At 53.9% G+C, this 14,712-nt stretch overlaps 1 protein-coding gene across 1 annotated transcript; it reads right to left on the reverse strand.

The window, feature by feature from the left end:
* Positions 1–55: 55 nt before the first annotated feature.
* On the reverse strand, positions 56–13,568 carry DCTN2 (dynactin subunit 2). Its single transcript, XM_037515061.2, has 14 exons — positions 13,388–13,568; positions 12,454–12,522; positions 3,832–3,928; positions 3,621–3,682; positions 3,250–3,348; positions 2,846–3,006; positions 2,526–2,676; positions 2,139–2,204; positions 1,885–1,923; positions 1,640–1,717; positions 1,485–1,556; positions 1,199–1,301; positions 1,006–1,097; positions 56–512 (listed from the first exon to the last, which is right to left on the reverse strand). Exons 1-14 carry the CDS (start codon positions 13,421–13,423, stop codon positions 426–428), a joined length of 1,212 nt encoding a protein of 403 aa, XP_037370958.1. The 5' UTR covers positions 13,424–13,568; the 3' UTR covers positions 56–425.
* Positions 13,569–14,712: the final 1,144 nt, after the last annotated feature.

Here is a 14,712-nt window from a genome sequence, read left to right on the forward strand (position 1 = left end):
CTGGGCCCGCCACCGGGCTGGGAATGCCTCTCGGTCCTGCCTTTTCCCCAGGAAGCACAGCAGAGACCACACCGAGTACAACAGCTTTTAATGGTCAGAAACAGCTGTACGGACTTGCAGCCAGCCGGGGCGGGGGGGGCCGCGCGGCAGGATGGGACCCAGCGTCCCCACACCGGGCAGCGCGGTACTGGACGCGGGCTAGCGTGTGGCTGGGCCCGGGGCCGAAGGAGAGACCAGCATCTAATCCCCCCCAGCTGCCACTCTGTGTGCACCAGAGGGGTGTGAACCCCACATGCAGGAAGAAACCCCTGGCCCCCAATGTCGAACGGGATGGGGATGCGAGAGTTACAGTTACGGGGGAACTACGTAAGCTGTTAAGATCCGAGGGGCGGGGGTGACCCCCGTGCTCCATCCCCCGAAGGCGCTCACTTGCCCAGTCTCTTCATCCGTTCATCAATGTTGGCAAAGTTCCCCTCAACCGTGGACAGGTTTTCACGCATGGTTGTCTGCACCTAGAAAGCCAGAGACGTCTTACTGTGGGCGAGGGCCGGGTACTTACTGGCCGAGGAACAAGACAACGCGGAGCCGGAAGCAGCCCGCGAGCCCCGCAGCGGAGCGCGGCGCAGCAGTTCTCGAGCTGCCCGGGAGCGCGTCCCCGCAGGCGGGCTCTGCGGACTCGCCCCGACGCCCCCGGCGACAGCCCTTCGTCTCTCTGATGCGACGAGCCGTATCTGATTTTGTTGAAATGTGGGTTTTAGTGGTTCAAAATTTTAGAACACTGTGCTGCAGGAAGAACACATTACACCAAACGCTTCGTGTATTTTTTCATTCGTCCTGACGGTCCCCCGGGCCGGGCGCGCACCGGGAACGCTTTCCCTGACAGAACGGCGCTGCCAGCCGCCGAGGACTCGCTCTCCGCTGGGCGCAGCTAAGAGAAGGCCGACCCTTACTGAGAAGCTGGTCCGTGTGCCGGAGGAGAGGGCGCCGACCCGTGAGGGGACACACCTGCGTTAAGAGTGTAGTGTTGTCCTTGAGGGAACTGGCAATCATCTGCTGTGTGGTGTCCAAGTGTGTCAGGAGCTGCCCAAACTGCATAGCTACAGGAAAGAGCGGGCAGGTTAGACTCTGCGGCGAGGGGAGGGAACACGGGTTCCCCCCTTTCCAGTGCCACGCAGCGCCCCAGCAGGGCCCGTCCCACCTTGCTCATGCAGCTGCTTGATGGTGACAAGTCTCTGCACCAGCTCGGGGAGGGTGGAGGCAACGGGGCTCCAGCGCTGAATGGTTTCATAAAGCTGGTGCACCTGGAGGGACAAAAGGCAGCGGAGCGGAGCGGCTGGGGACGGCCAGGCCTCCGCGGCGGGGGCTCGAGCTTTCTCAACTGGGGAGTGCTGTGAAGATAGCGGCCGGGGGCGTCACCACCACCAGGACCACAGGGACGCGAGGAAGCAGGGAAGGCAGGAAGACAGGGAAAGGCATTTCCTGACCTTGCTCTGCGTGTCTGCATCTTCCACAGAGGCTTTATGCTTGGCGATCTCATTCACCTTCCCCAGCACGCTCTGAAAGCACAGATTTTAGGGTGACGATGTGGACTCCCAGAGCTGCCAGAGTGGCGAGTGCTCCGCAATCCACCACTTAGTACCTGCAGCCGGGCCTCCACTTGGTCCAGAACCGCGAGGTCCAGGGCGCTCACCTTTGCCTGCAACAGCTCTACGGTCTCCTGCGGTGGGAGGTGGGGCGGGGTTCATGAGAGGGATTGGACTGGGGCGACTCCACAGCCCACCGGAGGTGATGAACGTACAGCTACGGCTCCAAAAACCATTCTCAAAGCAAACCCAATCCAGGATCCCCCCAGTAATCAAATACCTCAGTTCCTTTTAGACTCACCATAAGACACGCTCCCTGCAGGCCTGCAGAAAGGGGATTCTGGTGGGAATAAAGGAGCAAAGGAATCAGTGAGTTTGTATTTGCATGTGATCACCGCCGCCTCCCGTGCTTTCTGCCGCTAGCTGGCCACCCGCTGCTGACTCTGGAACTGAGGCCCTCTTCGGACTCCGCCCAGGCTTCTGTGGAATGCTGTGGACCGTAAAGCTCAGGGTGTAGGGTCTGAGGTTCAGACCACGTATAGGAGAGCACCTGACCTGAGCATCCTGATCACAGCGCACAGTTGCTTCCAGCTCTGTCAGGCGCTTCTCAAGTTCTGCAACCTAGGGAGGAAGGAGAGACCTGCCATCAGCCTCCGTGCTGCGGTGGGGGGGTGGGGGATGGCAGCCACTCTCTGCTCGTCTACGCTCCGCCGCCCCCTTTCTCCTGTACTCTGCCGAGGGATTCCTTTCCCTCGAAACATCCCTAGTCACACTCTTGACATCTCAGCACAGCAGCTGGACGCGGAAACACGGAGCACGAGACATCAAAACGATCAGAAACTTTCCCAGCACCCTTTACCCAGCTCGGGTGCCTCGCAGGGAGGCAGGAGTCTAGGGCCACATCCCTCTCGGTCCCTCAGCCAACACCGCACGCATACTTACTTTGGCGGCTTGGGAGAATTTGTCCTGCTCAGGCCGAGAATGCAGTTCATATGTGACCAGGCTGCTGTCTAGGAGGCTCCCACTGGTGGCCTTTGCCCCTGAACCAACTCCTTTGCTGTTCTTTGTTGCTTCCAGCTGCAGCAGCAGGCGCCTGGTCAAGAGACCGAGTACTATCATGATTTGAAGGATGTGGACCGGTCCAGTCACGCTCATTAAAGAACAGCTAGGCCATCTTTCTCCTTAGCATCCCTGTCAGTACATGACTCAGTTCTTCTAATACCCCAAACAGCATTGTTTTCCCAACAAAACGGGGCACCCACTTAGCCAGAGCTCCATCGGGGTCAGTAAGGTTGATCGCGGCATCTGGGCCCAGCAACTTTTCCAGGTGGGATGCAACCAGCTGCTGCTTCAGGGCAGCCAGCTGTTTAGCCAGCACCACAGGGGTCAGCTTCTCCTCGGTGGCTGACTCCTTCACTGTCGTCTGGTATAAAGGGAAGTAGAGGGGCGGCAAGTATGAATCAAGGGGAGGGGGAAGGCTCAAGACCCTTATGGACAGCTGTGTCTGGAAGCCACCAGGGCATTTCTTAACACTGAATGTAGATCCGTGTATATTCCCAAACTCTGACCACCTCAGCCTCCTTACCCAGGAGCTCAGACAGTCTTTCTTTTCCCAGTGGGAGGCCCTCCTCCGGCACCACAGAGCGAGAAGAGAATGTACAGTTACCTTGATTTTCTCAACCTCGGTGGTCAGCTCCTGGACCTCATGCAGGAGCCGCTGGTACTTCTGCTGGGGGGTCTCCTTCACTCCCAGGCCCTCTCCCAGCTAGAGAACAAGCACAGATGAGGACGTCACCTCCCAGTCAGGGACTCTAGGAATCCAGCCGGACTCTGAGCCTAAGTTATAAAGGCAGTGATAGCTGGAGGCTTACAGACCCTCCAGAGCAAGCAATGGGATACAGCACCCTCCACTGCATCTTACTGGGCTCCTCAGAACCCACACTAGAGGGACACAGGAGTCCCGACTGTATCCCTTGATCTCCCTAAACGCGTGCCAGGATCTCGGCACCACTCCCATCAACACACACGCCAACAGACCATCTCGTATTCTCCAGACTCATAGCCTGTCCTCTTGGTTTTTCCAATACGGTCGGAGAAATCTGCAAGAGAAAACGGAAGTGAAGGCCTGACCAGGCTCCGGGCAGCCGTGGTCGCATGACTATGCCGGCGTCCACGATGGGCCCGCTCCCCAGAGCAGCACCCAGTAAGGCCTGAGGACTGGCTATTCCTGACCCATTTCCAGTCTTACCAAGTCCCTTTGTCCCCACTCTCTTGTCCTTGAACTTGTCGTAGGCGGCATTGGGGTTGACGATGATGTGCTCCACACTTGTGCTCGTCAGCTCCTCCTGCAGGAACAGGTAGGTCAAGCCAAGGGCAGATTCTTTCCACCACACAACTTTTCCAATCCCTCAAACCCCCAATAACCAGGAGACTGGTCCGACATGCCCAAGGGGAAAGAAGGCCGCTCCATCCCTAGCTTCCGACCCAGGTTCAACCTAGGAAACGGGAGCTTCCTGCTAACTCTGGAGTCTCAGTTGTATAAATATTAACACACTGATTAGCTGGAAACAGGCAGGGTAACCTCCCCACCCACTCTGCACAAAAGCCTGCCCGCACCCCCACCCCATCCAGTGGGTCCCTCCCAGTTATCTGGCACATACCTCACACTCAGGGCAAGAGACCAACCTGACCTCTTTTAACCTCCCCCTCCCCAAAGTCAGTTTCCTTGCCACTGAGAAGTCCGTTTTCAAGCTAACCCCTCCTCTCTGCTGCGAGGAAAGAGGAGGGGCAGCAGACAGACTCCTGGCGCTGAGTGAGTGTCAAAACCTTAACATGCCGCTGAAGGGAAGACACCTTCCATGCTACAGGAGGGCTGGCAGAGGGCCTGACCAGAGGTCCTATTTCCAGGCTCCAGGAGGTCAGGGAGCTGAGAGGGCAGAGAGAAGAGGCAAGCGACTCGGCATTACTTTGTAAGGGCCATCTTAGAAACACAAGCATCAGCAGGTATCTCTTGCCACAAGCACGACATGTGGCTGGTACCGCGTGTGCGAAGTCCTGAAATGAGGACAGCCCGGCAGAAGCTACAGCACCGGCCTCTTCTCCCTGCCTCCTCTGCTGCGCCTCGAGCACTGGTGTGCCTCCATAAACACAGGCATGTCAGGAAAGGGAGAGATTTTATTCTAGAAATTGAGCAGAGGCTTCCTCCTGACTAGATACCTACTTACTATTCAGAGTCCACAAACTACACCAAGACTGGGCCCTGAGATTTGATGTCTCGCCTTCATTTAAGTCTGGCAGCTCTGACTACTAAGGGAAGGGGAAGGAGACCAGGAGTCCTGTTCTATCTGGGAAGACAGCTCTACCTCCTACCGGAGGAAGGCAAATGAGTCTTTAACAATGTTCTTTACTCTGGGTGCACTACAGAATCACTTGGAAATTGTTTAAAAAAAAAGAGAGAGAGAGAGAGAGAGAGAGAGAGAGAGAGGGAGGGAGGGAGGAAGAGAATCATATTCTGTTGAGTATGACTGAATTCTCTGGGGTCAGGCCAGGACAGTAGGCCAATTTAAAAGCTACCCAGATGCCTCTAATACATGCAACCAGGGCCGAGATGCCGTCTGGGGGCGGAGGAAGAAGGGGGTGGTGATGGGGAGACGTCATCAAGAGCAGCAGACAGAGATCCAGGCCCATTCCGGCCTGCTCTCCCGGGAGTCCGTGTGAACGGCAACTTTTAAAATAGGGAGGTGAGGCGGTTAGGAGAAAATACCAACTTGTTCTTTATCTCTTCGGGGAAGTGCGGGCTGGAAGGGCCAGGGCTCCAGAGGAAGGGAAGAAGGGCTCACCGCCCACAGGCCAGCGCACAGGGGACGCGGTAACTGAGTCTCAAATGATCATCACTTTACTCTGCGGCGCTACGGCCGCGACACTCGCCAGCTGAACACTGCGAGGTCTCCGAGAGTGTCTGGAAAGGACTCGTGGCAGGGAAGACAGCCACCTTCCTTCAAGTTCACACTCCAGAACAGGCCACTCCTCCCGGGGTGATGCAGACTCATTTAAAAACCCTCTTAAAAAGAGGACTGGGAGGCGGGTCTGCAGACCACGGAAGGAAATTCACCGGGGCTGCTGTTTGTCGAGCCCGTGCTATGGGCCGGGCACCGGGCGGCTGCCAACCTACTTTGTTGTGTATTTTTCCTAACAGGGGAAGGGGTGTCGTAGAGGGCGAATTCTCAGCACACGGGCTCCAGAGTGCTGGACGGGGCTTTCGTCTCATCGGTGCTGTGGGGCACATCTGGGGCAGACGGCTGCCCGCTGGCCCGCCCTAGGGTCCTCGTGGCGCCTGTCTGGAGGTGCTCCTGGCACTCGGTGGCCAGCGGCACCCACTCTGCCAGGGTCCGGGGATCTGGGGCGTGGGCCTAACAGTGACTTGTAAGGTGGGGACAGGGCTAAGTAGAGAGAGGAGAGGGTTAGTAGACAAAAGGAGAGAGAACTGCCCATCACAGCACACCCCGTTAAAAAGCAGACGAAAGGTAGGGCTTCTTACCAGCTCCTTGCGGTTCCCCAGAGGTGAGAAAATCAAGAGTTAAACGGAAAGGGAGTGGGGGAGACAGGGGTGAGGGAGGGGAAAAAAAAAGACAAAATTTTATTAGCAAATTGTCACATGCACTACATGACAGTCTTCACACACACTGCACCACGGGCCCGGGGGAACCTAGCAAAATTTGGGGGCCAAGAAATTTCAGCTGAGGTCGCCATATACCCCAAGAGACAGAGCTTGGGACCCTTCCTTCTCTGGTGGTGAGGATGTCATGAAGCTGTGCCATCCACAGCAGCGGTTTAAAGCCACCTGACAGCTCGGAGTTAGATGCTGTGGCAAGCGAGCGGCACGGAACAGGGAAGTGAGGGGAGGGAAGGCTGAGGTGGGGCAGCTGCGGCACGGAGCGTGTGAAGCAGAAGCTCTATAGAGTGCGAAGGCCTGCAGGTGGCTGCGGGCACAGAATTCTCCGGGGGACTTTCCCTTAACAGTTCATGGCTCAATTTCCCCTGTCTCCCAGGTTCTCCAGCTCTGAAGAATGAGGCATCTGAGGGCAGAATCACTCACCACAGGGTCTGACGTGACTTCAGGTTAAGCAGAACAAAATACATCAGGTACAGATTGTGAGCTTAAGGAAACGTGAGTAACCTAAAAGCAGCCCATTCTCATTCGCTGCCGCCAGGAGAGGCAGGGCAGAGCCTGGTCCTTTGTACGGGCCCGGGCGTTTGTGCTCCCTTGGGCGGTGGGCCACCCCGGCGCGCGGCCGGAGCCGGCCGTCAGGGCGTGCTGGCACAGCCCGGACACCGACACGCGCGGCGAGCAGCCCCAACCCTCCGTTCACAAGATTCACAGGGGTGGGAGGTGGACAAGCGAGAAAAGGTGAGATACATCAAGAAGACCTTACTTTGGTCCAGGCCACCACAGCTCCTGCCTCTAGGCAAGACTGGCGCAGGCCTGCCGGCCGGGGAGCCAGCCTCATGCCCTGCCTCTCCCACAGCCCTGCAGGCAGGTGGCGATGGCTCGGCACATGTGAGAACACACGATGGTGTGAGACATGTGCTTCCTGCTCCAGAGCTCTCGGTGAGGTTCCCCTAAACCTAGACCTCCCCGTCCCGGGAGGCATCAGGGTCCAGCCCGGCCACGACTCCCCCTTCGGCTCGGGGCAGAGGTGGGTCCAGGCCCCTGGTCCCGGCCGGGCGTCTCTGAGCAGAGCGGTGTAGACACTCACAGGTGCACACATGCAGACACACGGAGGAGGCACACACACCACCTTTCTCCTTGCTTGGGAGAAGCAAGAAGAGAGCGGACAATGGGCCATAAGTTCAAGTTCAGATCATGAGAAACAAATAAAATAGGGGAAAGACCGAAACAGTTTTAAAAGGTGGCGTGTTTGTAAATAGTACAAAACACCCCAGGGGTAGCCTATGGATGGGGGTGGGGATGATGAGATTTTAGGTGTAATGCCTACAACCTGGAGTAGCTACAGTCACCACAGAAACCTATTACACCCAGCCACCTTGCCTGAAGAAATCCTAAATGCCCTGATCCCAGCTGCCCGGCACACGATTCCCAATCCCTTTCACTAGCGGGTGCCCAGACTAAGTGCCTGCGCCTCAAAGGGCAAACCTGAGGTTCTAGATCAGGCAGGGGAGCGGCCTGTGCCGCGCTGAGTCTGCTCAGGCTCTATGCTGACACCGCAGCCAGGGGCTTCAGGACCACGGGACACAGAGGATGGAGAGCGCTACAGAATAAAACTGCCAGATGGACCAACATGATGCTGACCATCCACCACTTCTGAAGGAGGGACGGAAACACAAAGACTCGTGAAAGCACAAATAACCCAAGTCAGTGTCTTGAAACCGCACAGAACACGCCTGTCCCACCCCACGTACCTTCCTCTAATGGCGGAACACGGGCGAATATGAAAACGTGGCTTTTTGTGGGGGTAATCCATAAGCCGCCAAGAGTGAGGCCGAGGGCCGCCGCCCTTGTCCTCGTTTCTAGAATGTTAAAAGCCACTCCTTCTCTCTCATCTCCATTTCAGTCTAAGAGGAAGGCAATCCCCTTCTAGCGTGTCTAAAAACATTTCTAGCCTCCATGTTTCTATCCCATCCTCTGCTGGACAGTTTTATTCTCTAGACCTCGCAGGAAGAGACAAGTCCTGTCACGGCTGTGCTAACCTGGTTAATGATCTTTAAACGCAAGGCCAGTGAATCGCTTAGTGACCCAGCTCAGGACTCATTAGAATGTGAGACGATTAGCTACAACAACAGCACAGTGACAGAGCATCGCATGCGGGATGGCAGATAAAAAAACATGCAAAGAAGCATCGAATGGTCTTACTTGTGCAAACTAGTGTCCAGGCAAGGTGGTGAGGAGGGAGGATGGGGGGAAGCATTAGGAAAAACTCACGTAAGTTTAAGTGTGCCAGTAGTCAGCAAACAGTCAAGCATACGCTACGACGTCTCCCTCTGCGAGGGAGAGACCTACCCCTCTCGGGCTGGCGGGGCCTCCAGCGGCTCACCCAGTGCCGGGCTGAGGCCTGTCGCAGGGCCCCACCAGCTACGGTCAGGGCATGCCCCCCCCACGTGGCACAGAGACAAGGCATACTCATGGCATACAAGGAGACTACATACTGTTTCTAGCGGGGTTTTCTACATTTACCCCCCTTGCTCCAGCAGTTCAAAGCCAGGAGCAGAATACACAAACTCAAAGCAGGTTGTGGGCCCAGGGGAGAGGAAATGTCAACTGGGAATTGGCTTCAACAATTAGACAGTTTAATAAGTTTCCAAACGAGCCACCAATCCCATCAACCCAGAAGTGTCCTCCTTCCAAGGAGGGCCTCCCAGATGGGCAGGAAAGGGCCAGTCTGTGCTGTCTGCTGGCCCATTCACTTGAGAACACTTTACTTCCAGCTCCTGTGGTTTTACTAAAGGGCTGTAGAAAAATCAGGACCATCTTGACCAAAATTAAAACCGTTGACTATTTTCTTTCCCCATCCTCTCCCCTATGAGAATTAAAAAAAAAAAAAACTTTTTATGTTCAGGTTAAACTAGCAGTTACAATTTTTAAAGGGTATTAAAAGGCATTTCCCTCAACGGCCTGATTTCTTCCACAGTGGACAATCAGGTGAAAGACATCAAGACAGGGAGGGTCAATGTTGTTTGACTATCCCTTTCAAGTCTGAAGTTACCCCCCCATCCCACCCCCCAAAAAAAAGGTTCCATAGGAAGCTATATTGGCTCTCTCCAAGGAAGGGAACTGAGCGGTGACAGGCAGGGACGAGAAGAGAAACTTTTTGTTCTATCTGCATGTATTACCTACTTTTTAAAACAAATACAATTACAATTGAAAATAGTCTGGAGACTAAGGCAGAGCAATGCCATCACCAAGGATTAAGAAGGTGACTGAAAACCTCAGGCTGCAGCCACAGTTGTGGCGATGTGCCCCGTAGCCAGTGCCAGATCTTGGAAAAGGAGGTGAGGAGAGAGGCTGCTTCTGGATTGTCTAAACACAACCACCGCTCCTCAAGTTGCACATTTACGTCAGTATTAAGAGCAACAGCAGAACCATTACTCAGCTGACTTCCCGAAAGCTACCCTCACAAAGCCTATAGGGACATGTAGGGCCAGACGCATTAGCTGACACCAGGAAATATCTCAGCCCCCTCTGCCCAGCCCCCACTTCCCCAGGGCTCCTGAAGCAATTGAAGGCCTTCCCACCCCACTCACTCCTCAGCAAAGAGTCATTTAGCTGAGGTGATGGAGGCGACTGATCCTCCTGCATTTATGCCCAGCTCCGATGCACTGCTGCCCCCACATCTTGGGCACTATGTTGCAGGAAGCAAACATGTACAGTATCTTCTCCCCGTTAGTCATTTCACTCAATGCTACTAAAATAAGCTACTCAGTCTCAGCAGGGAGAAGCAGCCGGCCAAGGTGGCACATTCAGGCTCTTCCACACCTGAATAGATGTCACTTTCTTTTTATTAAAAGATATTCCTTTTGTGCAACTCAAAAGGAAAACCACAATGTATTTTTTTTTTTTTGGTTTGGAAAGGGAACTACGGTGATACTACCTGTTTGCATCTCAGTGACAAAGGGACAAAGTTTCATTCATTATATCATGAAGACTTGATATTTTATAGAGAGGTCTAGGCCAGATTTGAAACTAGGCCATTTCTGAACTGTGGCAGAAGAGTGAAGTCCTCAGCACGTTACCTGCCCTGGAAGCCCAGGGACAGCTTCCTGGTAAGACGGGAGAGAGGTGCATACCCAGGTCCTTCAGCTATTACATCTACAATTATCTCCAGGTATTCAAGCTTGGGGGACAGACTGACATGCCAGCAAGTACAGAAGCCACAAGAAACACACCACTGAGAGAGGGGACTGGGAAGGTGTTCCCCACTGAGTAGGAACCACTTCCACAAGGGAAAATCAAATAAGAAGTAAGTACGCCAAGCCATACATCATAAGCCAGCAACCAGCATTTTCCAGAACTAACCAGCCCCACAGACATAGCCACAGACTGACAGACACACATCTTGAGCCTGTTCCCACTGACTCTTGGTCACAACGGTACTGAGCTTTCACACCATCAGCGTGACCAAGTCCAGCTCTCTTTGGAAATAACAGAACCTAAAACACACTCTATAAGATATGCTAATAGAGCGTGGTTCTCCATGGCACTCACAGAGTTTTTACTACGTTGATTTCCCTTGATTAAATTTTGTGTTTTCTTCTATGTACTTCTTATATATAGCCTAACTCCCCCATTAGCCTACTCTCTGAGAGCAGGGCCATTTATTTCTTGTGCATTACACAAAAATCAACATAGAATGAACAGACTCAATAAACAATGTTAAATGGCTCCCCTTGTGATAAAAAAAATGTGTTCACAGTTAATTTCTTCTGAGAGTTTTGCTGTGATCCGAAAGTATTACCAGGATCTCTGCTCTTATGTTGATATAATAGTTTTAAGTTATTCTTCATATTTGTTTCACTCTGGACAGGTCACCTATTTTTCTAAAATCTTCAAATCAGGGCCTCCCTGGTGGTGCAGCGGGTTGAGCGCCGTGCTGTCCGCAGCCTCTGCAGCGCGGGTTCAATTCCCGGCCGGCCAGAGAGAAACCCACGTGGCATGGCAGACCTCTCCTGCCTCACCTGCTGCTCCCCTCAGCAGTGTCTTCGGTACATCTACCTTTTCTGCTCCCCACTCTGTCTCTGATGAATTCTCTCACCCTCCCTCCTGCGCCTCTGACCTGTACCCCGGTTCTTGTATAAATAAATAAATCCTTAAAAAAAAGCCCTTCAAATCAGGGGCTTAGATTCTAACAAGTAGTCTCAGCCACGGAGGTGACCCAAATGGTGCAGCAGACCTCTCCTGCCTCACCCACTGCTCCCCTCAGCAGTAGATCTGCCTGTTCTGCTCCCCACTCTGTCCCTAATGAATCCTCTCACTTCCGCACCTCTGGCCTGCACCCTAGCTCTTACAACAACAACAAAAAAAAGTAGTAAAAAGGAAATGTCCAATGGATACTGGCTATTCAAATAGAAGACTATTTCCCTATATTTTAAAGTCTAGCTCTTGGTAAAATACTCATGAAAACATGTTAAGTGAAGTATTTTATAAAATAGGCCTATTGGGCCTCCCCTGGTGGTGCAGTGGTTGAGCGCTGGGCTGCGAATCTTCCCGCAGCCTCCGCAGCGCTGGTTCGTTCCCTGGCCGGTGGTCGGCGAGGGTCCCACATGGCGTGCAGACCTCTCCTTCCACGTGGTCCCACATGGCATGCAGACCTCTCCTGCTGCTACCTCTGCTCCCCTCAGCGGTGTATTTTGTCAGTCTATCTGTTCTGCTCCCTGCTCTGGCTCTGGTGAATTCTCTCACCCTCCCGCACTTCTGACTGTACCCAGTGCTTGTATAAATAAATAAATCTTTAAAAAAAAAAAAAAAGGCCTACTGCCTAACAAGCAGTTTATAAGTGCTCAGACTTCATGATTCACTACCATGGACTAGCCCCCAGGGGCCTAAGTTACTAATCCCATGCCTGTTTTGAGGTATTTTCATTTTATTTAGTATATGTGCTGCCAAAGCGAGCGCTTGAGATATTTCATTTAAAAGGCCCTACACCTGGTCTTGTCAGTTATAATATCACTGAACTGACCCCTTCCTGGCACTGTCCACTAGTGGCTACCAGCCCACAAGCCCTCTACAAGCTCTGCAGCTACATACCACCCAGGCTTTTGGGTTGGCACACCCGCCTACTGCTGTGGCTGTCCAGAAAAGGGAAAGGGCCTGCCCAGGGGAGGGAAGTAGGGGGCCTGAGGCAACACAGAACCTTACCGCATCAAACTCCGCTTGGTCATCCTCAGGTAGGTCGCTGGTTTCATAAACATCTGGCTCGTTCCTGGCCTGCAGGTAGAAGCAGTGACCACCCAACCTCACTACCCAGCATCTGCAACACGCCCGGCCCCGCTCCATTTGTACAAACTAACAGAGAAGGCAGACTGTGATGCCGGGATTCTGTCCCTTCCACCTGCCCCCTCAACTGGACGTCAGTTGTCATGTATTAGAGGGCTGGGCACGACAGTGGGGACAACTTGGACCTGATGGTAAGTGGTGGGTGTACGTGATAAAGATGTTACCCTGGAACTGAAAGGGAGGGGGCGAGGATCTTTGGGGGCAGTCAAGTCAGAAGCAGGAGAGGGCTATTCTCGATGGAAGCCCTGGACGCCACCCTCTGGGCCCAAGGGTTCAAAGTGACTCAGGACTTGACTACCCGCGGTCCTGGGACTCGAACCCAGCCGGGGAAGGCGGGCAGCGCGGCACAAAGGCGGGCGACACGGTGGGAGAAGCGGGGAGCGCTCGCGAGGGCGGGGTCGGGGCAGATTATCCTCCTGGCGCGAGAGCTCTGCCACGCAGCCTGCTCCTCGGCAGGGTGAAGGCCACCACCAAGTGACCGAGCGTGTGTGTCTGGAGGAGGGACGGGGCTGCTGGGGCGCCGGGATGGGTGCAGAGAACGCTCGGTCACAAGCGGCCAGTGCCCTGGGCCGAGCTCTGGGCCCAGGGGCCGGAGCCCGCCGGAAGGGGCCTACTAGGCCGCCCCTCGGCCCTGCCCAGGCGGTGGAGGCGTCCGGCGGGGCCCCGGCCGGCGGGGGCGAGCGGCGGGGCCCCGGGCGGAGGCGGCGCCGCGGGCGGGCGGGGTCACGGGCGAGCTCTGGGGTCCGCAGGAGGTCGGGGGCGCGGTCCTGGGGAGCCGGGCCGGCCCAGTACTCACAATGCCGGGGAGGTCGGCGTATTTAGGGTCCGCCATGGCGGCGGCGAGGCGGGGCGGGGGGCCGGGGCCTCAGTGGAGCCGGGCCGGTGCTCGGCCAGGGGAGAGGCTGAGTCCGGTGTCAGGCTAAGGCGGCGGCGGAGGGAGCGGCAGAGGAGGCGGAGGAGCGAGAAGTCTCGCGAGAAGTCTCGCGATAGGCGTCGCACAGGCGCCGGGGGAAGCAAAGCTCGCGAGAATAGCCCCCGGACCCCCCCCACCCCCGACCTTGGCGAGGAGGGGATTGGCGAGAGAGGCGCCAGGGAGTGAGGTAATGGCGGGGCACGCCGCTTGGGATTGTGGGATATGTAGTCTTGGCCGGACGGGGCTTGGGCGGGGACCGATAATACACCTTGGGACTCGCTCCACGCAATATTCTTTCATTTTACTGCAAATCTATGCAAGACATTTTATAATTCTTATTTCTCAGATGAATAATTTTGGACCCCGAGAAATTAAATGACTAGACAAAAGTGGCTCAACTAGCCATGCTGTGGCACAGTCAGGACTTCAAAAACAACTGAAATTTAGTAAAGGTTTAGTCGTGAAGAATAAAAAAGTTAGGTGATATCAGGTTATGGCTCAGATAAAATACAGAAGCCTGGTTAAATTTGAATTTTCAGATAAATAATAGTTTTTTACATTTGATCTTAGCCAAAAGACCGGAAAGTGATAGATAAATAATGTGGTTTTTTTTAGCATAAGAATTTCTCATATCATATTTGGAACATATTAACACAAAAATTGTTCGTTTTTTACCTGACATTTAAATTTAACTGGGCATCTTGTTTTTATTTTTCAAATCTGGCAATCCTATGTCAAGCTGAAGTGGAACTTTATGTCTGTATGAATATTCTTTTTGCTCTTCTTAGCCACTTGACTAATATTTTTCAGCAACTTGAATTTCTCAGTTCAGTAAAATTAAAACAACAGCAAATCTTTTTGAGGCTAAACAGAACATTGCACCTTTTAATGTTGCTAAATGAATACATAAAAAAGAAAGAAAACCTACTTACACTATTACCATCATTATTTATAAAAGTGGGAGGGACTGCCTTAGAATAAAAAACACTTCTTTGAATTTTTTTTAAGGTTGATTTATTTATGCATACAAGAACTGGGGTACATACAGGCCAGAGGTGCAGGGGGTCAGAGGAGTCACCAGAGGCAGAATGGGGAGCAGAAGAAGCAGATCTGCTAAAATACACTGCTGAGGGGAGCAGCGGGTGAGACAGGAGAGGTCTGCTGCATCATGTGGGTAGCTCCCTGGTTGGGGATCGAACTCGTGCTGC

The sequence above is a fragment of the Talpa occidentalis genome, unplaced genomic scaffold (assembly GCF_014898055.3).
Source record: "Talpa occidentalis isolate TD23 unplaced genomic scaffold, MPIMG_talOcc4v2.1 talOcc4.16, whole genome shotgun sequence".
NCBI classification, from domain to species: Eukaryota; Metazoa; Chordata; class Mammalia; order Eulipotyphla; family Talpidae; genus Talpa; species Talpa occidentalis.

What these genes read in the sequence shown, in the direction of transcription:
- DCTN2 (XM_037515061.2), bottom strand. Translation starts at nt 13,423, where the DNA reads ATGGCGGACCCTAAATACGCCGACCTCCCCGGCATT. An exon ending in AAGTGGAGGCCCGGCTGCAG is followed by an intron (nt 1,557 to 1,639) that starts GTACTAAGTGGT and finishes CTGTGCTTTCAG; the next exon opens with AGCGTGCTGGGGAAGGTGAA. An exon ending in CAAGCAGCTGCATGAGCAAG is followed by an intron (nt 1,098 to 1,198) that starts GTGGGACGGGCC and finishes TCTTTCCTGTAG; the next exon opens with CTATGCAGTTTGGGCAGCTC.